This window comes from Phytophthora cinnamomi, assembly GCF_018691715.1.
Source record: "Phytophthora cinnamomi strain GKB4 chromosome Unknown Contig66, whole genome shotgun sequence".
Classification (NCBI taxonomy): domain Eukaryota; phylum Oomycota; class Peronosporomycetes; order Peronosporales; family Peronosporaceae; genus Phytophthora; species Phytophthora cinnamomi.
Genome location: NW_027150999.1, coordinates 235,816 through 257,349, shown reverse-complemented (window position 1 = coordinate 257,349; position 21,534 = coordinate 235,816). Strand labels below are relative to the sequence as shown.

The 21,534-nt window shown below is 55.4% G+C and overlaps 9 protein-coding genes across 11 annotated transcripts; 5 read left to right on the top strand and 4 right to left on the bottom strand.

The window, feature by feature from the left end:
• Nucleotides 1-17: 17 nt before the first annotated feature.
• On the top strand, nucleotides 18-1,360 carry IUM83_19728 (proton pump, proton transport; the record flags this gene model as incomplete). The annotated part of the gene is made up of 2 exons (XM_067944792.1): nucleotides 18-480; nucleotides 549-1,360. 2 exons carry the CDS (start codon nucleotides 18-20, stop codon nucleotides 1,358-1,360), a joined length of 1,275 nt encoding a protein of 424 aa, XP_067786717.1.
• Nucleotides 1,361-1,383: 23 nt separating this feature from the next.
• Nucleotides 1,384-2,703, top strand: IUM83_19727 (proton pump, proton transport; the record flags this gene model as incomplete). The annotated part of the gene is made up of 1 exon (XM_067944791.1): nucleotides 1,384-2,703. The coding sequence occupies one exon, from the start codon at nucleotides 1,384-1,386 to the stop codon at nucleotides 2,701-2,703; it is 1,320 nt and encodes a 439-aa protein (XP_067786714.1).
• Nucleotides 2,704-3,038: 335 nt separating this feature from the next.
• On the bottom strand, nucleotides 3,039-3,537 carry IUM83_19726 (uncharacterized protein; the record flags this gene model as incomplete). The annotated part of the gene is made up of 3 exons (XM_067944790.1): nucleotides 3,039-3,075; nucleotides 3,155-3,311; nucleotides 3,387-3,537. The coding sequence occupies 3 exons, from the start codon at nucleotides 3,535-3,537 to the stop codon at nucleotides 3,039-3,041; spliced, it is 345 nt and encodes a 114-aa protein (XP_067786715.1).
• Nucleotides 3,538-4,114: 577 nt separating this feature from the next.
• Nucleotides 4,115-5,200, bottom strand: IUM83_19725 (myb domain-contaning protein; the record flags this gene model as incomplete). Its single annotated transcript, XM_067944789.1, has 1 exon — nucleotides 4,115-5,200. One exon carries the CDS (start codon nucleotides 5,198-5,200, stop codon nucleotides 4,115-4,117), a length of 1,086 nt encoding a protein of 361 aa, XP_067786712.1.
• Nucleotides 5,201-7,569: 2,369 nt separating this feature from the next.
• Nucleotides 7,570-9,637, bottom strand: IUM83_19724 (putative N2,N2-dimethylguanosine tRNA methyltransferase; the record flags this gene model as incomplete). The annotated part of the gene is made up of 7 exons (XM_067944788.1): nucleotides 7,570-8,028; nucleotides 8,145-8,311; nucleotides 8,415-8,514; nucleotides 8,608-8,729; nucleotides 8,783-8,931; nucleotides 9,043-9,322; nucleotides 9,394-9,637. 7 exons carry the CDS (start codon nucleotides 9,635-9,637, stop codon nucleotides 7,570-7,572), a joined length of 1,521 nt encoding a protein of 506 aa, XP_067786713.1.
• A 4,091-nt stretch (nucleotides 9,638-13,728) lies between these two features.
• Nucleotides 13,729-14,386, top strand: IUM83_19723 (uncharacterized protein; the record flags this gene model as incomplete). Its single annotated transcript, XM_067944787.1, has 2 exons — nucleotides 13,729-14,282; nucleotides 14,353-14,386. 2 exons carry the CDS (start codon nucleotides 13,729-13,731, stop codon nucleotides 14,384-14,386), a joined length of 588 nt encoding a protein of 195 aa, XP_067786710.1.
• Nucleotides 14,387-15,541: 1,155 nt separating this feature from the next.
• Nucleotides 15,542-16,378, bottom strand: IUM83_19722 (Aldehyde reductase; the record flags this gene model as incomplete). Its single annotated transcript, XM_067944786.1, has 1 exon — nucleotides 15,542-16,378. The coding sequence occupies one exon, from the start codon at nucleotides 16,376-16,378 to the stop codon at nucleotides 15,542-15,544; it is 837 nt and encodes a 278-aa protein (XP_067786711.1).
• A 613-nt stretch (nucleotides 16,379-16,991) lies between these two features.
• IUM83_19721 (Aldehyde reductase) lies at nucleotides 16,992-17,828 on the top strand (the record flags this gene model as incomplete). Its single annotated transcript, XM_067944785.1, has 1 exon — nucleotides 16,992-17,828. The coding sequence occupies one exon, from the start codon at nucleotides 16,992-16,994 to the stop codon at nucleotides 17,826-17,828; it is 837 nt and encodes a 278-aa protein (XP_067786706.1).
• Nucleotides 17,829-18,106: 278 nt separating this feature from the next.
• IUM83_19720 (uncharacterized protein) lies at nucleotides 18,107-19,623 on the top strand (the record flags this gene model as incomplete). 3 transcript variants are annotated; one of them, XM_067944783.1, is made up of 6 exons in its annotated part: nucleotides 18,107-18,354; nucleotides 18,455-18,528; nucleotides 18,650-18,723; nucleotides 18,883-18,951; nucleotides 19,020-19,154; nucleotides 19,309-19,623. In XM_067944783.1, the coding sequence occupies 6 exons, from the start codon at nucleotides 18,107-18,109 to the stop codon at nucleotides 19,621-19,623; spliced, it is 915 nt and encodes a 304-aa protein (XP_067786708.1). The 3 variants fall into 3 exon arrangements, with proteins under 3 accessions (XP_067786708.1, XP_067786707.1, XP_067786709.1); XM_067944784.1 differs by lacking the exons at nucleotides 19,020-19,154; nucleotides 19,309-19,623 and having other exon boundaries at nucleotides 18,650-18,746; nucleotides 18,883-18,955; XM_067944782.1 differs by lacking the exons at nucleotides 18,107-18,354; nucleotides 18,455-18,528; nucleotides 18,650-18,723; nucleotides 18,883-18,951 and having other exon boundaries at nucleotides 19,008-19,154.
• Between the last annotated feature and the right edge of the window lie 1,911 nt (nucleotides 19,624-21,534).

The window sequence follows — 21,534 nt, the reverse complement described above, 5'->3', positions numbered from 1 at the left end:
TAGGCCTCCCACCCGCCATGAAGTGGCTCCGCTCGGCCGAGATGGAGTACATCTCCCTCATCGTGAACGAGGACGCGGCCCACGACTGCGTGCAGAAGCTGGGCGACCTGGGCGTGCTGGAGTTCACGGACCTGAACCCAGAGCTCACGCCGTTCCAGCGGCGCTACGTCAACTACGTGAAGCGCTGCGACGAGATGGAGCGCAAGCTGCGCTACTTCGAGCTGGAGCTGGCCAAGTTCAGCATCGCGCCCAAGCCCGCCGGCTCCATCGAGCAGTTCCTGCAGGGCTCGGCCGACATCCGCTACGGCTCGCAGGACACGGCGGCGCGCGCGCTGGACACGCTGGAGCGGCTGCTGGAGGACAAGGAGCAGGAGCTGCTGCAGCTCAACTCGATGCACGAGAAGCTCACGCGCGAGTACAACGAGCGCAAGGAGCTGCAGGAGATCATCTCGCGCGCCGGCGAGTTCTTCGAGATCGAGAGTGCGTCCTCAAAATACTTTTTTTCTTATTTGAGGACGAGGAAAAGCTAACTTGAGTTTATTTTGTAGTTCCGGAGGTGCAGGCGCGCCGCACGTCGCGGACGGCGTCCCGCTCAGGAGGATACAGCTTCGTGGACGCGTCGCCTGGCATTGGAGCGGGTGAGGACGCGTCCTCGCTGCGCTTCCGCAACGTGACGGGCGTGGTGCCCGCGGACGAGCGCCTCAAGTTCGAGCGCATGATCTTCCGCACCACGCGCGGCAACTGCTTCACGCGCTTCTCGCCCATCGAGGAGCCGCTGGCGGACCCGGCCAACGGCCAGCCCGTGACCAAGCACGCCTTCGTCATCTTCTTCCAGTCCACGTTCATCGAGACCAAGCTGCGCAAGATCTGCGACGCCTTCCACGCGCGGCTGTACTCGCTGCCGCCCATGGACGACCGCGCGGCCATCGCGCACCTGATCCAGAGCAACGCCGGCGAGCTGAACCAGAGCAGCCACATCCTGCGCCGCAACCGAGAGAGCTGCGTGCTGCTGTGCCGCGACCTGGCAGAGACGCTCGAGTCCTGGAAGTGGTCGGTGCTGCAGGAGAAGGCCACGTACCACGCGCTCAACATGTTCCGTGCGGACGTGAGCGGCATGCTGCGCGCGGAGGGCTGGGTGATTAAGGAGGCTCTGCCGAGCGTGCGTCGCGCCGTCACCCGAGCACATACGGCGGCTGACGACAAGTCCATGCCGTCGCTCGTTGACACCGTAGCCAAGCCGTGGCCCGTGCCACCCACTTACTTCGAGACGAACAAGTTCACGGACGCGTTCCAGGCCTTCGTGGAGACCTACGGTTGCCCTCGTTACCGCGAAGTGAACCCGTCAGTTTTACGACCGTGACATTCCCATTTCTCTTCGGTGTCATGTATGGCGACATCGGTCACGGCCTCTGCGTGCTGCTCTTTGGTCTGTATCTGATCCTGACGGAGCGCCGCCTCGAGCAGCCAGGAAGCATGGGCGAAATGACGGCGTCGATTTACGGTGGACGTTACATGCTGTTTATGATGGGCGCCTTCGCCATGTACGCTGGTCTCATCTACAACGATTTCTTCTCGCTGCCGCTGAATCTCTTCGGCTCCAAGTTCGCGTACCCGGACTGCCTCGAGTCTCACGATCGCGAGGCCAAATGTGTGGCTGAGTATCTGATTGACGGCAAGACGACGTATGTCAATGCGACGGACGTCTCTGGCGGTGACAACGTGTACGCAGTAGGACTGGACCCGATCTGGAAGACGTCTTCGAACGAGCTGTTATTCTTCAACTCGTTCAAGATGAAGATCTCGGTGATTTTCGGCATTGTCCAGATGACGTTTGGCATTCTTCTCAAGGGCTGGAACAACCTGTACTTCCGCGATTACTCGACCTTCTTCTTCGAGTTCGTGCCGCAGATTGTGTTCGCCGTCTCGCTTTTCTGCTACATGATCGTGCTGATTGTGATGAAGTGGAGCATTGACTGGACTGAGCGCATGAAACACGAGGTGTGTCCGTACAACTACGCCGGCGAGCACACTGGCTGCCGTCCGCCTTCGCTTGTGAACACGCTCATTAACATTGCACTGGCCCCAGGCAATGTGGTGGACCCGCTGTACGAAGGCCAGCTCGAGACCCAGCAGACACTCCTGATGATGGCATTTGTGTCTGTGCCTGCGATGCTGCTGATCAAGCCCATCTACTTGAAGATCCAGAACGACCGCACGGCGCCGCCTGTGAGCCACCACGTGGACTTCGACGACGAGGCTGAGGAGCGCTTGGTGTCGCACCACCACGGCAACTCGAGCGGCGGTGGCCACGGTGGTCATGGCGAGGAGTTCGAATTTGGCGAAGTGGTCATTCACCAGGGTATCGAAACCATCGAGTTCGTGCTGGGTATGGTCTCGAACACGGCGTCGTACTTGCGTCTGTGGGCGCTGAGTCTGGCTCACTCAGAGCTAGCCACCGTGTTCTGGGAGAAGACGATGCTGTCCACCATCAACAGCGACTCGTTCATCGCTATCTTCATCGGTTTCGCGGTGTTCGCGGCGACGACGTTCGGCGTCATCCTGGCTATGGATGTGCTGGAGTGCTTCTTGCACGCGCTGCGTCTGCACTGGGTGGAGTTCCAGAACAAGTTCTACAAGGCTGACGGCCACAAGTTCCACCCGTTCTCCTTCAAGCAGACGATCAAGGACTCGCAGCAGGTTTAGACAACACGCAAACTACCAGTAAGTGGAGGGGGCTCTCGAGAGCATCGAGAGTGAGTGCAGTTGCCCCTGGAAAAGCAAGCTCCGACCCAGAAACCCCCCCGGCTACCGACGCGCAGGTGGACGACCCAAGAAAAAAGAGAAACTGAAGTTGAAGTGTAGACTCTGGCTTATAGCGACGAGGCAGGAGGAACGACAGAACAGGTCTGCAGTGCATATGGAAGACATTGCGTCTTCCCTTTTTATAATAGGACTTGCCAGCTTTTGAGCATCACGTCGCGTTGTCTCTTCTCTCTCTGCTGACTGCAGTGCAAGTCCCAGCAGCACCCCCAGCCTATTCACTTGGCCGCCTTGGCCGCCTTCTTCTCCATCTCACTGCAACAGACACAGAGCTCCACCCATTAGTTCACACACCCTCTGCCCGAGCCAAAGCCACGGAATTGCGGCCCCGTACATCTGCTGGTACTGCTTGCGCAGCGTGCTGCTGGCGCTCAGGTCCTGCACGCGCTCGAGCGCCTTGCTGTCCGCGTAGAGGAAGCCTGCGCTGCCGCCAATGAGGACGCCGCCTGCGATGGCGAAGAACTGCACGCGCCTCGGGAACGGGCCCAGCGCTGGCAGAGCAGACGCACAAGCGTGAGGAGGAGCAGGAGTTATGACACATGATGGTGACATTCATTGCACTCTACCGGTGATGCCAGCGGTGACTGCGGCCCCCAGGGCGCCGCCCACGCCCGAGCAGTACTCGATGTCTTTGCGTCTCCGGTCCATCCAGACCTTCTCCTCCAGCGTGAGGCGCTGCGGCGCGCGCGGGGCAGCAGCAGCAGCAGGAGAGCTCATGATCGGAGTGGTGTGTCTATGATGCGGTAATGTGGGGTGGCTAATGGGAGTGACTTACGTTGCGCGTTGAGTTGCGTTTGGTGTACGAAACACAACGTGCAACGTGTTCCTCTTCAACTTGCCCCTAGAGCGCCACGAGGCAGCGAAATATTTGAGCTCGCTGGCCTGGAACTGAGTCAAGCGATGACGATCCTCAGGTCTGTCTTAGACTGCTGGACGGCGTCGTGAAGTGCCTTGCTCCAGTCGCCCACCGACGCCACGAAAGCGATGAGAGTGCAGTTGCAGTACAGTGCTGGTAACTTACCAGTGGTAAGCAGGTAGGTAGGTAGCAGACGTCAAGTCCAACTTAGCGTAAAGTTGATGAGGCCAACGTGGCGTTCTGCAAAAAGGGCGCGAGGTTCTCGTCGTCATCGTCAATGATTTCAGTAGTTGGTGGTGGACCCTGCCCCGAGTTGTGGCGACCGAGGGCAAAATGGGTGCAGCAAGTAGACTTCAGGCCCGGGAGGCGAAAGTTTAGAAGGACAAACGCAAATAAATTATGTGGTTCAAGTACAAATACGCCTTTCGCCTACTCTCCTCAGTTGATGCTGCTGTCGTCGTAAGCGAAGTGCTTGACGTCGTAGCCCTGGTGCCGCTTGAGCGCCTTGGCGACCAACGACGGCGTCGGCGTATGCGGCGTGCGGGGGATGCACGCCGTGGGCGTGACGGTCATCGAGGATGATACTGCCGGCACAGAGGTGTTGATCTGGCTCGGGTTGGACGAGTACACGTCCATGAGGAAGTCCATGGACTCGTCGAAGTCCGGCACGATAGGCTTGACCTCAACCTCGTTCGGTTGCCACGACGATGGGTAGGTGGGGTTTTCGATGAACGCACTCGAGATCGCGGACGTGCTCAGCTGGCTGAACTCCGAGCTCATCATGGACACCGAAGCCGGCATGGGGGTAGACACGTAAGACGTGTGGTGGTGGTGGAACGAAGAGCTGGGGATCGCTGGCAGCGAGGTGGCGCGAGCCAGGAGGATAGGTGGGGCGGCCGTGGAAGTCATCGGCGGGGTCATCACGTGAGCGGGCATGGACGTCCCCATCGAGGTGTAGCCCATGGCGCCGGGGTGCGGCGGGTGCTGGTACACGCGCGTGTGGTAAGGAGAGACGGCATGATGAGGGTACCCGGCCATCCCGGGCACCATGGCCATCGGCGGGGTCTGAAGGGTGCCGTTCCGGTTGCGGAGACCGCGCATGCGGCGCGCGAGCTTCTCCCGGTACTTCTGGGCGTGCGTCTGCGTTTGACGCACCGTGCGGGTCGCCACCATCTCGGCGATGGCCTTCCATGGGCCCTTGGGGAACGTCTCCATTGCGCGAAGGAAGCGCTCGTGCTCCGCCTTGGTCCAGGTGCCCGAGGCCTTGACGACTTCTCCGTTGGCGTCGAGCTGCTGCTGCTCCCGGTCCAGAGACTCGGCCACGCGGACCGTGCCGTCCTTGACGATCAAGAGATCCTTCCGGTCGAGCTCGATAATCGACGAAGTGGATAGCCGCAGGTCATCGTAATCGCCGTTCTCGGACGCGGCCTTGTCGTCGTTGCTGCTAGTGGTGTCCTTCTTGCTCACGTCGAACTTGGAGTCCTGGGAGCGGTGGTGCTGCTGCTCGGCCATTCCGAAAGACATGGAGGTCGCAGGTTGTTGTTGCTACTTATGTGGCGAAAACTTGAGTGGAATGTTCGAGACTGACTCGTTGAGCGTCTGTCTGCCGTATGTGTGCTGGGTCTTCGCGAGACAGGTAGATCTGGTGATCTGGTTGCTACCGAGAAATGAAAAAAAAAGAAGTGTCGGTGTGGTTGCTGTAGTCGCGTGGGCGTTGGCCGGCGACTGGTAGTGTGCTGGTGCTTATTCAGAGACTCTACAACTGAAGCTGCTGGTTGGCGCTCCAGAGGACAAATTCGAGAATGAGCTGCTCGGTGCCGCTCCTCCCCCGTCGAGTGTCTGGTTGCACCGCTGGCACAAACGCCGACAGCCGTGATACTATCACTGCCGATAGCGCCGGGCCGCGCGGCCCGCGTGCGTGACTGACTTGTGCGCGCCGGCTGGCGCCTCTGCAGACAGCAAGTCGAGCTGGTTGCACTGTCTATGAGTTTGCTCCGACCCGCCGCGTCGGACGATGTGTTCGTGTGAATTTGCCGCGAGACGGGTTTTTCGTTAGCCCCGCGCCACCAAAAAGCGTTGAGGGGGGAGAGAGGAGGAGCTTCGTTTGCTTCGTTTGCTCGGGGGCCGGAGCAAAATCCAGCATTCGTAACGCCGGAGCCGTTGATCCACTGCTCCGTGCACCAGCGGGGCCGCGTGAACCGGGCGCTCAGAGACGAGCGAGACATGCCAGAAAACAAGATGGCGCGGTGCCATCTGATCTTACAGCACCGAGCGTGTCAATCGAGTGCAACGTTTGAAACGGACGGCGCGCAAAGCGAGGACAAGCGGCAACTCCACGAAAATGCTGGACGACAGGGAAATCCTCCAGCACAAGTGAGAATACAACGTAAACTCTAACAGTGTTCCAAGCTTGATGATAGTTCGAGGCTAAACGGCGGAACTGCGCCCGTATCCTACGGCCATCACACTGCCATCACGCGCGCTGAAGTGGAAATTGCCTTTTTTGCACGGAGCAGTATCGAACCCGCCTGACCTGTGCTAACGGTCAAAACGGCGAGGAATGCCCATAGAGCCAAGCCTGGAGTGTTGGAGGTGGGATCTCCGAGGGCAGTAGCGGGCCGACGGACGACCAGCGGCAAAGCGTGAGGTTTTCACGGTTAAAAGATGAATCTGTAAGAGTGTCCGCCTGAAAATTTACAGAGCTGCTTGGCCGCCTGCGTCGCGGCATCTGGCCGCTCCAGCTGGGGACTTTCGCGCACGCGCTCTCTACAGCATACATGCTGAGCTGACCTGAGCGTTTGCCCCACCTGGTGACTCCCGCTGTTGGGATGAAAGATGCGGAGGTCGGGCTGCATGTCCCGAAACCAGCCAGTGCTCGGCTCAACCATCGGGCTCAACCGCCTCAATAGCGAGCGCGGGTCACCATCACGCCTGCAAACAGCTTGGTCAACTTCCGATGCCATTTGGCCCGCGCCGCACGGGCAGCGCGGTTGTTGACTAACTGCACATCCTTTCTGCCACTCGCATCAACCTGTTGACCTTACGGAGTCCCACGTTCGCGATCGATGGAGCCCCGTCTTGCTCCACTGCGCGCGAGCATCGGAAAAGCGGGGCGGCACGGCCCGGTCTTTGACGACTGTAGAGCCCCCTACCAGTCGCGGAGTCATCAGCGAGCCCCCATGGTGCGCTCTATCGTATTGCGCGCAGTTAGCAACACCAGTGCGGGAATCCATCGCGAAATCGCGGCGCAACCGCTGGCTGCTCTTCAACGATACGTCCGCGTTTAAACAACCATGTCAAACGCGTTGCTTGGTTCGAGCGAACCGCGGGGCGAAAAGTCTCCCGTGGCGGCACCACTACCTTGACTTTGGTGGAACATTCGGTCAAGCAAGTGAGTCGTGATGCATGCGTGGCGGTGCAATGCTGTGCAGTGCCGACGGATCGCTTGTGAGCCGGTTTAATTGCTCCCGACACTTGCCAGCGACAAGTTGTGTAGTTACTGTATATACCTGCAAGAAAATCAACTTAACTCCTACCAAGTAGAGCCGGAGTCGTCAATGAGTCCACTGCGGGACCAAAGTCCACCAACGTTGAAGTGGCCGTCTTATTCACGCTCATCGTGGCCGTCAGGCTCTATGCACTGACAGGTCCATCAACCTCTCCCTACTATGCGCCTGACCAACGCACTCTCGGGTATCTTTTCTGGGAGGCCTCCGTCTCACTTCGTGTACTCGACAAACTTCAGGAGACAACTTGCGTGTTTGCCCTTTCGCTGCTTCCCATTCCCACCCATCACATCCCTGACGTCGCAGCAAGCTCACCTACGGGGCCTTTACCAATGCAGCACCGAAGACAGATTCGGAGAGCTAGCAACGGGAGTCGATCCGGCCCGGTCATTGCGCTGCCAGCCGCCGAATTTCAAAAATTTTCACGTCCTGCAGAGCTTGCTCAGCAGTGGGAGGGCCGCCAGCTGGAGACGCTTTCGGGGCGGTCTTTTCGGTGGAAAGCCAATCGATCTGCTCGCAGGAGAAGCTCCGCGCCAGCAGTTCAAAGAACTGATGCTCCATTGGGTTGCGCGAGCGGTGTGCCATCAACACGAGCGTCTCCGTCGTCGATAGTGCCTCAAGCGATGACACGAGCGGCGCATACCCTACCGGATCGTAGACGACGTCCGAGAGCACCAGCACGTCCAGTTGAGACGGCAGATCGCGCGGAGGTTCTCCCCAGAGATGCGCTCTTGCAACAGGGACGACAGCAACACCTCCTTTAGCAGCGCTTTTCGTCAGCTCGCCCCCTTCACTTTGCTCGGTAAAGTTCAAGCGGATGTTGTACTCTAGCAACGGAATAACCTCCTATGCACAACCAAACATCGTCAAGGCAGATCAACATGCTGAGTCCGTCGGATCGGCAAGGTGACGATACACGAGCGTGGAGTTGCAGCAAGCCGGGGCTTGCGTGCTCACAGTACCTGCATGTCTGTTAGGGTGACCTTCGCGCCCAGCATCGCGCAGAAAATGCCAACGAGGCCCAGTCCACTGCCGAGCTCGACCACTTGCTTCCCGACAAGTAACTCTCGTCGAGCGGCTAGATAGCGCGTCAAAACTAGGCACGAGTCCCACAGCTTGCCTCCAATCCCTGAGCAACAAACACATACAAGTACCAGTGCAACATCACCATTAACTTGCGTGAGTACCAGTCCTAGTGTTGAGGTCTCGATTAAAAAGACATCGTTACTTACCCAAATTCCCCGGCGATTCAGCTAGAAGAATGTCGTGGCGCAGCCCATCCATCGCTACGGCCCGGCAGCAATGCACACCGAGGTCGCCTGTGATCCCCTCCTTCGACTCTCCACCAGCAGGCACAACGGTAAACGGCAACGATACCACGGGGAATAAGTTCCACGTTTCCTTGGACATCTCGTGAGCGCGGACCTGAAGTGCGACTGGTGCAGTCGAATCTGCACCCTCCGACGCGCCAGCAAGCACAACGGCGACCCTGAAGCTCGCCTTCCCTCGGCCATTCAGCGTCACCTTGCCAGTTGCATTGGCGTTCCCTGCGTCGCCGACGTCCGACGGGTCCAACGGTTCTTGAAACACCAATTTGTACCTGCCGTCACTGTTGTTTCGCAGTGAGCACTGCAGATGAATGTGCCCCCAGCCGTCACGTAATCGCGCCGGAAGAGGCCGAACTCGTTGCCGATGTTCACATTCACGTCGAAGAACTGGTCGAGCGGAATTTGTGACGGCAGCAGACATCTACCTCGAAAACAGCACAGTCACCCACAAAGCACGAAAAAGAACAACACAAAAACATCAGCGTCCAAGTGTCCGTTCATGAGACCGCCGGTGCCCGCCATCAGCACGCACCCGAAATTGACGCGGAGCTGCTGTTTGTCGTGCACCATCTTGCCCATCTGCTTGACCTCGCTGGCGGCCACCTCGCGGTCCCTCGCCAGATTCTTGCGCAGCCGCCGCCTGGCTGCCACGCAGTACTGGAACGCCGTCGGCGCGCGCTTCTCTCCGTTGTCCAGCACGGTGTTTACCAGTTGCAGCGCCGCCTCGAAGCGCTCCAGGTTCTCCAGCGCCACGAGCTTGCGCAGCAGCGCCTTCTCGTTCTGCGGGTGGTGCTTGAGAGCCTGCGTGGCGTCTGAACGACAAGAAAACAATAAACAACTATTATTTTGCACTATTTTATAGCCTTAGAGCATTGCAGCGGACCGCGCAGCGCCGCCGCGAAGTCGCGCTCTTGGATGGCGGTCTGTGCGCGGTTCGAGAGCAATTGCGCGGCCGTCAGAGCCTTCCACGCGGCCGCGTCGGCATCAACAGACGCGGAATTGGACGCGCTTTCATCCTCTGCGGTCAGGAGGGCGATGGCCCGCGTGTAGCTCGCGCGCGCGGCGTCGTAGCGCCCGTCGGCGTAGAGCGCATTGCCCTCAGCCTGCAGCTGCTTGACCTGCTCCATTTTCCACGAATGAGCGCGCGACTCGTGAGAAACGGCTGGTTGAGGGATTAGGGGAGATGGATAAGATACTTTTTGCCACTGACAAGCATGGACTTGTTGTTGCTGCTGCTGTGGGGCTGGTACTTGCAGGTGGGAGGAGAGGTTGGCTGCACGCTATGAAGTGGACATTGCAGTGCCATTTCGATGCTACTGTTTTGGGTGGCGGAGTGCGCTTTGGCACCGGACAAAAGCGGATCGCCCGTTTCTGCTTTGGTTTTGCTGCGTCTCTGCTCTGGCCAAGGATGACTGGTGCTCGTGTGCTGTCCGCGTGGCCTAATGGATAAGGCATCGCCCTCCGAAGGCGGGGATTGGGGGTTCGAGTCCCCTCGAGGACGCTCTTTTGCACTGGGGCAGAGTGAGCCGAAGTGCTGCAGTCATTTTGGCACGTGTTGACACCGCTAGCTCTAATCTTTGGCGTCGCAGCGTTCACTACAAATTTGATGCAAAGGCCGGGACTTGCGCGATGTCCAAGCCTTGATCCATACCTACTTATCAAAAGAATGCGATGATTCCTTGGTAAGCTTACCCGGCGTACCGGCAGAACGCAACGATAAATGTTATGAGCCTTACCTTAAGGCATGTATGTAGTGCTTCTCTGCGGGCGAAAGTTGCCAGTGGCAACTTTACGAAGCATGCACTGCATACATGCTTCGTCCTGCGCAGCAAACTTACTTCTAATACCCGCGGCGCTGTTGCCACAGTCTCTTTCTTCCTCATCATAGACTCTTAACTGCTGTATTCATGCCAACTGAGCCCCGTCGGATCGTTGGCGTTGCTGAATTTGGTGTGAACAAAGAGCCTACGACAACAGAAACCAGCGCGTGGCAGACAGAACCATTCTTCTAATAAAAGGAATTCTCCGGATCAATAGTGCAAGTTGTGCGGCGCGACGATTCGAGCTTGCTTCAGTGCCTTCTGGTTCACTCCCCAGGATGCAGCAACTTTTCGCAGTCGATCGATCCCGATAAACCGTTCATTGGAGTGAATCCAGCGTGGTGGCAGCCGCAAAAGGGCAACACTAGAGTCTATCTCGGTGGCTATACGACCGAGCTCACATTTCGTCGGATTGGAAGGAGGCGAATACCCAACTCGTGCTGATTGTCATCATCCAAAACAACATTGACCAGCTCAAGTGAGCAATCTCAAAGGGTAACGTTTTTTTTTCGAATGGTCCAGCTCAAAAGTAGCGAGTTCGTGTCGAATTTCTGCACAAGTCGGGCATGGTAACGTGGAAAATAATGCCTGGATATCGCCGTACCATCTAGCACCATAAGAGTCTTCACGCGGTGGGTGCTGTCTCGCAACCTGAAGTAAAACACAGCAGTAAGCGGATGGGCTTGGTAGCGGACGTCGGCGTACAATTATTTCGATGAGTGGTCGTGTGGTGTACTCTCTTCGGACGTCAAGTATTCGGTACGAGAACAAGAACTTCAAAACGCGTACACAAGCTACAAACAAGTGGATCCAGCGGATCTGGATCCGCCTATTTTGGTTTCTCTTCGATCTTCGCAGACAAGGACGGACAAGCAGTACTCGACGACCAAGCAGGACGAGCAGATCAAGAAGCCGCTAGTGACGCTGAAAACGCGTGAGTGTTAATTTATATTGGGGTGCGTGAGTGGCTCCGGCGTGGGACGTCAGTTGGGTCCTCTGTTACCTGTTGGTGTCTGCGTAATTTTAAGCTGACGAACTGCGAACCATACGACCAGGGCAAGCATTTGCCCAATACGCAAACGTATTTGCTCAACCAGAGTTGGAATACGTATCTAGTGTCTCATTGGATTCGGCAAGCAGAAGTTCCATCTCGTTTGGGTGCAATAATGGCTGATCACGCACGCGGGTACTTTGACTGCAGTAAGATCTGAGGCCATATTTGAGGCAGCTAAAGCTGGGAATCTACAGTAAAGTGGCTGTACAAACATCGATCGAACGATCCAAGTATTGATCTCGTCCAGGAGCGTGGACGAAAACCGCTTGGCGACGATCTGACTCCTTGTACTGTCGTGGGTGTTGAATGCGGTGATGCGTCTTCATGCTCCTGACGTTGCATTGCGTAAGCGACACAGAGAGGAAGGCAAACACACGTATTGTCATGTGTACCAAGTATTGTGATGCACCTCTATCGCAATGAATGCTGCCGCAGCAAATGGTCCCATGAGTTTTGTGCGATGGATACAACAATTATTACTCTGAAAGGTGCAAAGCGCTGGCTATGAAACGAGCCACCACAAACGTGCATTTGGAGGTGGTACAGTTGCTCTATGCAATCGAAAGGAAGGAGGAAACACTCAACCTACGGACAGCGCTGCCGCCAAAAATGTCGCTTTGGAGTTGGGTGGCTCAGTTTTGAGCATTTGCGCAGTTGTATGAGGGCTGACATCCTTCACAAGTGACAACTTGCGATTGGGCGGTGGTTGATAGCGTACTCCGGAGGGATGTTGGCGAATTTTACCACACACTGGCTAACTGTTAGTGTTGTTTGCACACGTGTTTGTCCGTTTTCACCAAGTCAGAACCTTGAAGGCAGCCACGATTTTGTTGTTTGGGGCATCACTTCGTCAATCGAGAGCCGTTCTCGTGGAAATATGCACAGCCACAAAATTATCGCAGCAAAATTGATGTACAAACATGAGTTCACAGACCATCCGACATAAAATTGTCTACCTCCACCAACATGTTCATATTCTTCGCTAGAATAAAACCGCTGAACTCCTCCAACATGTTAGCATGATTAGCTATTCACGAACAGAAAGCTTGCAAACGTTATCGTTTGCTATACATCCAGTGTTTGTGCGAACACTAGTTGTTGAGTGAGTGTCCATACCGCAGCCAATGACTCCTGTATTGCTATAGATGGAGCGGCGTCTAAGGGCGACTTGGAAATGCTGCCGTGGTTACACTCGCACATGATAAGCGGATGCGCGTACAATATAAAGCAATGGGTGCAGCTGCTAAGGTCTAGGAATCAGAGGAATCAGATTTGGAGACGAACATACTTTTGTATGTGCATCCCCAATTACGAGGAATCCCGCTGTGACAACTAGTTGCAGCGGCGGCGGTGGCAGCGGCTGAGCCTGAGGGCCGTTGGGTATTACATGTAACAGAGGTAGATCGGTAGTTTTCGGTACCATCGTGCTACGAATCTGAGACAGATCTGGGATTCCCAAAATACATCTGTACCTACCTTGCACAGATTTTGATTGGCTGAGACGACGATTACAGTCCCTTCTCTGCGTGTCTATTCCTGGATCTGGAATTTATTCCAGCACAGATTGCTACGAGAATCACTCCAGTAGACAGTAGTTTAAGTAAAAACATATTTGCTGACCAGACATTCGTCCACAAAATCGTAGAGCTATTTGGCCTCGACGACTTTCAGCCTGCAATTGCGGTTCCCGATAATTGTCCTGTGAGTCAACTCGCATACTTCAAAGCTAAAGAGCACATCGAGTGTGATCCGCGTGGGACCAGCTGTCGATTGATGTACTCAGTTCACGTGAACATCAACCTACCGGGCGAGATGAACACGTCATTTGCAGTCAATGTGAGTAGTTGAGAGGACGGGCCCAACACACAAACCAGAGAGGCACGGACACAATTTCCCTCAAAACCAGAACACCCTTCACGTACGGGCGACGACTTGATCATGTACTAACTTATCGGCGCACTGTATACGCTTGTCACCGGTACGAATGTGAGCACCTTGGTGAACCGATCACTCCCGCCAGAAGACCGATGCATATTTTGATGGCGAATCGCGCGACGGACAGCTGTTTGCGTACATAGGCAAGCTTTCGTGGACCGGACAGCAAGATTGTGCTCCCTCATAAATTGCCGCAACTCAGGGGCAAGGCAAAAGCAGAATTACGGAGAATGGGCCAGCGTATACGCCTGGCGTACCCTCCCGGATAGCAAGATTGTGCTCCCCGATAAGTTGCCGCAAGTCAGCTGCAAGGCAACAGCAGGATTACGGAGAATGGACAGGCGTGGACATTTTCAAGGCCTGGCGTACCCTCACTCTTCATTTTTCTGCTTGATTGTCACGTTGCAAAATGGACGGCGAAGACTTCGAGACGCTGGAAGCTGCTCTGGCACTAATTGACGAGTGTGAGGATGACCCCAGAACCAGCTCTGGTAGCGACGGAGGCGATCCGGAGTACGAGATCACAGTCGATAAGTTGTTGCCAACGCAGAACTTGTTCGAGCGCGATAACATCATGCGTAGTTATCGAGCAAGGTCCGATGAGCAGGAAGTTCTCCGTCTCAAGGCCAAATTGGCAGTGCCTGGACGGAATCGCTCGCGGGATCTTCACAGGTTGGAGTTGCTCGAGCTACGGGTGGAAGCCGCAGCCCTACAGCAGCGAGTCGACGACCTGGAAGAACAGTCTCGCCAGGCGATCAAGGCTTCGAGTTCAAGTGAAGAACTCTGTTTGCCCGAGCCTACTGACGACGAGTTCTACTACGCATGGAAGAACCTGGCAAGGAAGCAAAAACAACTACGAAGAAACGCAGAGTTGGAGAACCAGAAACTCCGTGAGCTTCTGGCGTGCCAGTTGAAATGTAGCACCACCATCAAGAGGATACTCCGGAAACAGACGACTATGAAGTATGTGCCTGAGCTACTCTCACTGAAATTGTTTTCCGCCTCTAACTTAGTATTCATTTGTGGTGAGCAGAGATCGTCTTGGCTACCGAGGCCTTCCATGTTAAATATATGCGAGAACACGATGCATTTACGGATAAATTACTTCGTCGGTCACACCTGGATCTCACTGCCAAACAAATAATAAACTATTCACTTCACTCTTGGAGTCGTTAAGAAGCGCAAGACTAAATTTGCGTAAACACTAACCAGAAAAGTTGTTGTCCATCATGCGGCAGCAAGCGCCTGGATCTGTGCTGATGAAACGCTAGGGTTAATGCCTTCGGCACACTCCCCAGCTCCTGTATAACAATTTAGCGAAACGCCTTAGAGCTGCATTCTACGAACAAACGGAATGATGCATACATGCTTCTCTACGCAGTCGTAGGTTGTAGCTACTCGCAGAAGACATTGACTTTTCGTCGACTTCGTATTGTGCTCATCGTGATTGCATTCGATACCTCTTCACATAAAGCTGGAGTGACCTTCAGTCAATATGCAATGCTTGCCAAGCATGCCACTCGAACATAGTAATCGTAGCGGTTCTGCTTCCTGCTTGATGTATGGAGTATTATCAGTATCAATGCGAGAATACTACACTTGGCGCATGGTAAATGAACCTCAATTCTAGTACTGTAATATGTACGCATACTGGATTAGATGAGTGCTTACGTACAGATGAGCTTATGTTGCGTTTGGTGAGCCATACGATTCATAATCGTACGAATGTCGCCAAGTTTCTTCTCCTCCACGAACCCGAGAAATTTCGTGAGCTGCCCAATCTGCCCCCACTCCTTTCTAGAATCCCAATTCCTTGACCTCACAGCCTCGAGCACTCATTGACCAAAACACTGTATCTTTACAAGAAGGGATGGAATAGCAATTTCAGTTTTCAGAAAGCACCATTGTGATGACTAAACACAACTGCCGAGAACAATTCCTTTCTTCACATCCAGGAGCTGCTGCGACTGTTGTCGATTTCTATCTAGGACGTTGATTTTCTAGGACTGAACCTGGAGAAAGTGATATTCGATGTGGATTGGATAGAAATGGCGGACCAACCAGCGTCAAATATCAGGGCAACTTCAACTTGCATATATTGCTTCGCTGCAATAGAGCTCGCTATAGCTCGACTATCCTAGCGCGAAAAAGAAAAAGGTGGAAAAGTGTGGATTTGTACGTGGCGGGTGGGGGCGAGCCAAGCGGATGCGTGCATGTCCGACTTACACGGCGTGCTGCGTGACAGGGTCCCATGGCGCTGTGGGCATGTACGAGTCGGGTGAGGCCAGTCTGGTCACCTGCTCGGGCGTGAGCTTGATGTCGGCGGACTGCAGGTTGCTCAGCTGGCGTTCGGCGTGCACGGACTTGGGCAGCGCCACGAAGCCGTTGGCCAGGCTGAAGGCCACCAGCACCTGCGCTGGAGTGACGTTGACTTCATGGGCAATCGCGACCAGGGTCGGGTCGTCCATCTTGGTAGCCCTCGCCAGAGGGGAGTAGGCCTGCAGCAGGATGTCGTGTTCCTGGCAGTACTTGACGAGCGACGAGCGCATGAGCCACGGGTGCAGCTCCACCTGATTCACGCACGGCTTGACACGCGCGGTCTTGAACAGCTTCTCCAGGTGTGCCTCGCTGAAGTTGGACACGCCAATGTCCTTCAGGACGCCCTGCTCATGCAGGTCCTCGAGCGCTTTCCAGCTGTCCGCGCGCGTGGCAGCGTCACCGGGAGCATGAAGAAGGTAGAGGTCAATGTAACCGAGGCCGAGCTTGCTGTTGCTGTCATTGGCGGCTGCCAGCGCCTTGTTGTATCCCCAGTTGTCGATGAAGATTTTGCTCGTCACGAAGATCTCATTACGAGGGATGCCAGAATCTTTGATGGCGCGACCGACGTCGGTCTCGTTCTCGTAGTACTGGGCGGTGTCGATGTGGCGGTAGCCCACCTTTAGAGCCGACAGGACGGCGTTGTAGGTTTCGGCACCGGGCTCGGACTGGAACACGCCAAGACCGATCATGGGGATGAAGGCTCCACTGGGCAGAGTCTTCGTCGGGATCTTCGGCGTCATTGCTGGGGTTGTATGCTCTTGGTCGGTTCGACGGATATTTAAAAGTGCGTCCACTCAGCATCAGCTCCGAAGCCTTAGTTGGGTCGGAGCTTGGGCAGGAGGTAGGTACAGCGGTGATGACAACAGCCGGGATGACATCCGTAAGCAGGCCTTGATTGAATACGTGAACACGTACCGCCTTACGTATACCTCGCGATAGCATTGTCAGTCCCTTTCAGTGACGTAGCCAAATTGTGTTGACGTGCGTGTGTACCCCCCCCCCCCCCCCCCCTCCACCATGCCAGAATTCATGTTCGGAATGATTATGCGCCAGACTCCGCCCGCATAGTTGAACACGCGGCAAATGAGGCTTTTTTTTTTCAGGATCCAGATCTTAGTTTTGTCTGAATGAGGCCAATGACTAGTATACACTTATATAAAAGTACGAAGTCGATACTTGTACGTGTTCACGTATTCAATCAAGGCCTGCTTACGGATGTCATCCCGGCTGTTGTCATCACCGCTGTACCTACCTCCTGCCCAAGCTCCGACCCAACTAAGGCTTCGGAGCTGATGCTGAGTGGACGCACTTTTAAATATCCGTCGAACCGACCAAGAGCATACAACCCCAGCAATGACGCCGAAGATCCCGACGAAGACTCTGCCCAGTGGAGCCTTCATCCCCATGATCGGTCTTGGCGTGTTCCAGTCCGAGCCCGGTGCCGAAACCTACAACGCCGTCCTGTCGGCTCTAAAGGTGGGCTACCGCCACATCGACACCGCCCAGTACTACGAGAACGAGACCGACGTCGGTCGCGCCATCAAAGATTCTGGCATCCCTCGTAATGAGATCTTCGTGACGAGCAAAATCTTCATCGACAACTGGGGATACAACAAGGCGCTGGCAGCCGCCAATGACAGCAACAGCAAGCTCGGCCTCGGTTACATTGACCTCTACCTTCTTCATGCTCCCGGTGACGCTGCCACGCGCGCGGACAGCTGGAAAGCGCTCGAGGACCTGCATGAGCAGGGCGTCCTGAAGGACATTGGCGTGTCCAACTTCAGCGAGGCACACCTGGAGAAGCTGTTCAAGACCGCGCGTGTCAAGCCGTGCGTGAATCAGGTGGAGCTGCACCCGTGGCTCATGCGCTCGTCGCTCGTCAAGTACTGCCAGGAACACGACATCCTGCTGCAGGCCTACTCCCCTCTGGCGAGGGCTACCAAGATGGACGACCCGACCCTGGTCGCGATTGCCCATGAAGTCAACGTCACTCCAGCGCAGGTGCTGGTGGCCTTCAGCCTGGCCAACGGCTTCGTGGCGCTGCCCAAGTCCGTGCACGCCGAACGCCAGCTGAGCAACCTGCAGTCCGCCGACATCAAGCTCACGCCCGAGCAGGTGACCAGACTGGCCTCACCCGACTCGTACATGCCCACAGCGCCATGGGACCCTGTCACGCAGCACGCCGTGTAAGTCGGACATGCACGCATCCGCTTGGCTCGCCCCCACCCGCCACGTACAAATCCACACTTTTCCACCTTTTTCTTTTTCGCGCTAGGATAGTCGAGCTATAGCGAGCTCTATTGCAGCGACGCAATATATGCAAGTTGAAGTTGCCCTGATATTTGACGCTGATTGGTCCGCCATTTCTATCCAATCCACATCAAACATCACTTTCTCCAGGTTCAGTCCTAGAAAATCAACGTCCTAGATAGAAATCGACAACAGTCGCAGCAGCTCCTGGACGTGCCATGGACGACGAGGACGCGCGGGCGCTGGCGGTGCTGCAGGCGGGCGGCGGGCCTCTTTCCGAGCGCGCGCAGCTGCGGCGCGTGGCCACGTGTCCGCACTGCCGCCAGGGCTTCGGCAGCGCCTCGCTGTCCATCCACGTGCCTCGCTGTCGGGCGCTGCTGCAGACTCCCGAGGAGGCCGCCGAGCAGCCTGAGCAGCAGCGGCGAAAGCCAATCAGGAGGAGGCAGGTGGCGCGGCTCGTGGACCTGTACGCCACCTGCACATTCAGATTTAGATTTAGATTCAGATTGACCAAATCTGCAGATACTTTAGGACACTAAACATCCCATTGTGGTCCAATTCGGCAGATGCCTCCGGTTCGTGACCAAGCACTTCGAAGCCGTGTGCATGGACAAGGTCGTGGCGTTCCCCGAGGCGGAAGGTCGGCCGATACTACCTAAATTACCCTTCTGTTCCACCTGCACCTGCACCTGTTCCTCCCGGTGCCTGGAGAGAGGGTCTTCCTTCTCACATTGGTGGCTTTGTTGATGGACTTGCTGCAGCGGCACTCATCGCATCCATGCCCCCCGATCTGGTGCATCGCATGGTGGTCGCCCTCGTCCAGGACAGCAGACGGGTGCGTAGCATTCGTGTTCTGAAGTGAGTTGGCGAGGAGAATGCAGGGATTAGCCTGGCTGTTCGATGGATTGACCGACTGTACCAGGGTCAAGAGGGGACTGATATTGATTTTTTTCTCTGTCGTTCTCTCCGCGGGTGTTTTTTTTGCCGTCGACAGGCGAAAGCGAAGCATCGTGAAGGCCGCGCCACGATCGAGAACCTCGAGAGCGCGCTGCAGGGGCCAGGCGTGACGTGGCTCAGCTCGAATCCGCGCGCGACTGGGCCTCTATCAGCCGAGCTAGGATGGCGGAACAGCAGCACGTGGCGGAGCGACTGCAGCACGAGTTGGACGCTACGAAAACGGCTCTGGCGTTAGCGGAGGCGGATAATCGGAAGCTGCAGTCGAAGGCCGAGACTGCGGAGAAGAAGACGCTTCGGCTAGACGCGAAGGTACGTGCAATGATGAAATGTGGCTGTTTGTCGACAAAAATGCAAGTGAAGCTGTTTCAACCGATTAAATGATCTCTTTCTGCCTTTGTGTCTGAATTTGTGTCAACGCCTCTTTTTGCTGCTGGTGTTGTCCTAATTTGCTGCGGCGTGGTAGATCAACGCGCTAATCGCTGATAAAACAGCGCTGGCGAAGGCGGCAAAGGAAGCCCAGCGGCGTGAAATGGAAGCTACACGACTGCTAGCCGCAGCAAAGAAAGTATCGATAACCGGCGCGAACAGTACTCCACGAAGCGCAGGCCGGTCCGAGTCTAATCAGCACCAAGGTCAGAATTCCCTCCGTCGACGCTCGGCGGAGTCCGCACGCCGTGGATCGTTACGCAATCCTACTGCACCGAGTAGTTCTGCGGTCACCCTTCGTGAGCGTCCCCGCGCGGATGGTTCCAAGATCCCATACCCGCCTTCGGCATGAGATTGAGCGGATATACCCTGGCCAAGTACGCCCTGGATATACGGAGTAGCTTCCTGGGGTAAATCAAATCGAGTGGCTCGATATGGAAAACATTTACACCCGCCTTCGACATGAGATTGAAAAACTTTAGATTAACCGAGTAGCTTATTTTGATGTTCTCTAGATTTTATCCAGAGTTTATGAGTGCAGGTATTGCACTCACTAGGCCGTCTGCGACTTGGCTGGGGAACACCAGTGCGGTAAAGGGTTGCTGCTGGCATTGATACAGTTTTTGTTTTTGCCATGACAACTGTAGAAGTTAGCTATTGTCGGCCATGCAGTATTACCTAAGCGTCTTGCAATGTCGTTGTTGAGTTGACTAACTTCTCAGTGCCGACCTCTGAGAAGTTTTCACAGAGGTCGGCTTGCTATCAACTCGTTGTATTCGCTTCACTGCGTAGCGCTGAACGAATCTGTCACGGTGGTGGCTGTCGACACACCTACAAAATTGGAGCCGCAGTGACAAACCTTTAGTGAGCACACTGGGATGCTGAAAGACGTCTCACCCTTGCCGACACCCTTGCCCGCCGTTCATGTATCTGTCGCTGTTGTAGTAGCAGAAGAAGTAGGCAGGAACGTTTTGTACCTTCTTCTTGACCACAGTATCCACTGAGCCTTGATTCTCCTTGCAGCCCCCACGTCTTCCGGTCTTGCTCGAGTGCAGCATTCTGGTCTCAAAGCTGCGTCTGCAGTTCTTCCAGTGCCCTTCGAAGCTCTGATCGGCGCTCTTCGGTCTCCCACCCTACCGCCGCTATCCTCACTGTAAATTCTCGGCGTACTGCACCTGGAGTCGAAGCTCCTGCCTCCATCGCTCAAGTTGGTGCGCGTACGCCCTCTCCTTCGAGCTGGTGCGCTCCTTCGTCGTCTTGGCCGCCGGTGCGATGGTCTTCTGTACGGTCATGTGGACCGTGCTCACGGCCATCTCGCAGCCGACCAGCGCCTTCTTCGCGCCTTGACCTGCAGCCCAGTTTGCTTCCGTCGTGTGTGAGGATGGCCACGGACACAGCCTCGCTCTTCTTGAGCAGCTCGTCCGTGCCGGGGTGAACTTGGTGTAGACCTACATGGCCGCAGCTCTCTGTCCGAAGCTGGATGATGAGGTAAGCCAACACCAAACTTACTGTCAACGTCGTTGAAGTTGCTGGGTCGTCATCATTCAGACTGATGTGGCGCGAAGGTTGCGCCAAGTCGAGTTGCGCGCACGCAATTAATCCGTTGGGACTCCCCATTCTTCGGGTGTTCCCAGGATAAACTCTATAATACCAATCACTATAAACACAGATCCCTGAATCACTTATAATATGACAAAAGAATAATGTACCTGTTAGGTTTCATGCCGGTGTGGTTAGTATATTATCCAGTTGCGTGTTGCTTGAGTCTTTTAGGGAAGGCAATCTGGATGTTGCTTGTGGTCATTCAGCGTTAACTTTCGCATAACATGAGCTCTAGGAACATGTATTGAGACCGAGAGCACCTCAACAATTTGAATGCAAGTGGACAAGTTGTCTGCAGCAGCTTTCAGCAGTGGCCCGCAGAGAACGAAACAGGATAACAATCAGGGTAGACGGGCTCCGGCTACGGCTCAGTCTGTAACGTAGGGCTCGTAAAGGGAAAAATGAAAAGTAGTATTGTAACGCGAAGTCCGTAATTTCTTGTATCTAGACCAGCTACTCACCTCTTGACCACTCGTTGGCGAATGCAATTGTTAGTTGACGGGTCGCCTCGTAATCTTCATCTTGAAGCCGTCCCGTAAGTAGTCCCGTAATAGCCGTCCCGTAGGTCGTCCCGTAAGTCGTCCCGTAATACGTATCGTGAATTACCACGAAAATATAAATTATGTGCTCCATAATAAATGACAAAGCGCCGGATACACAA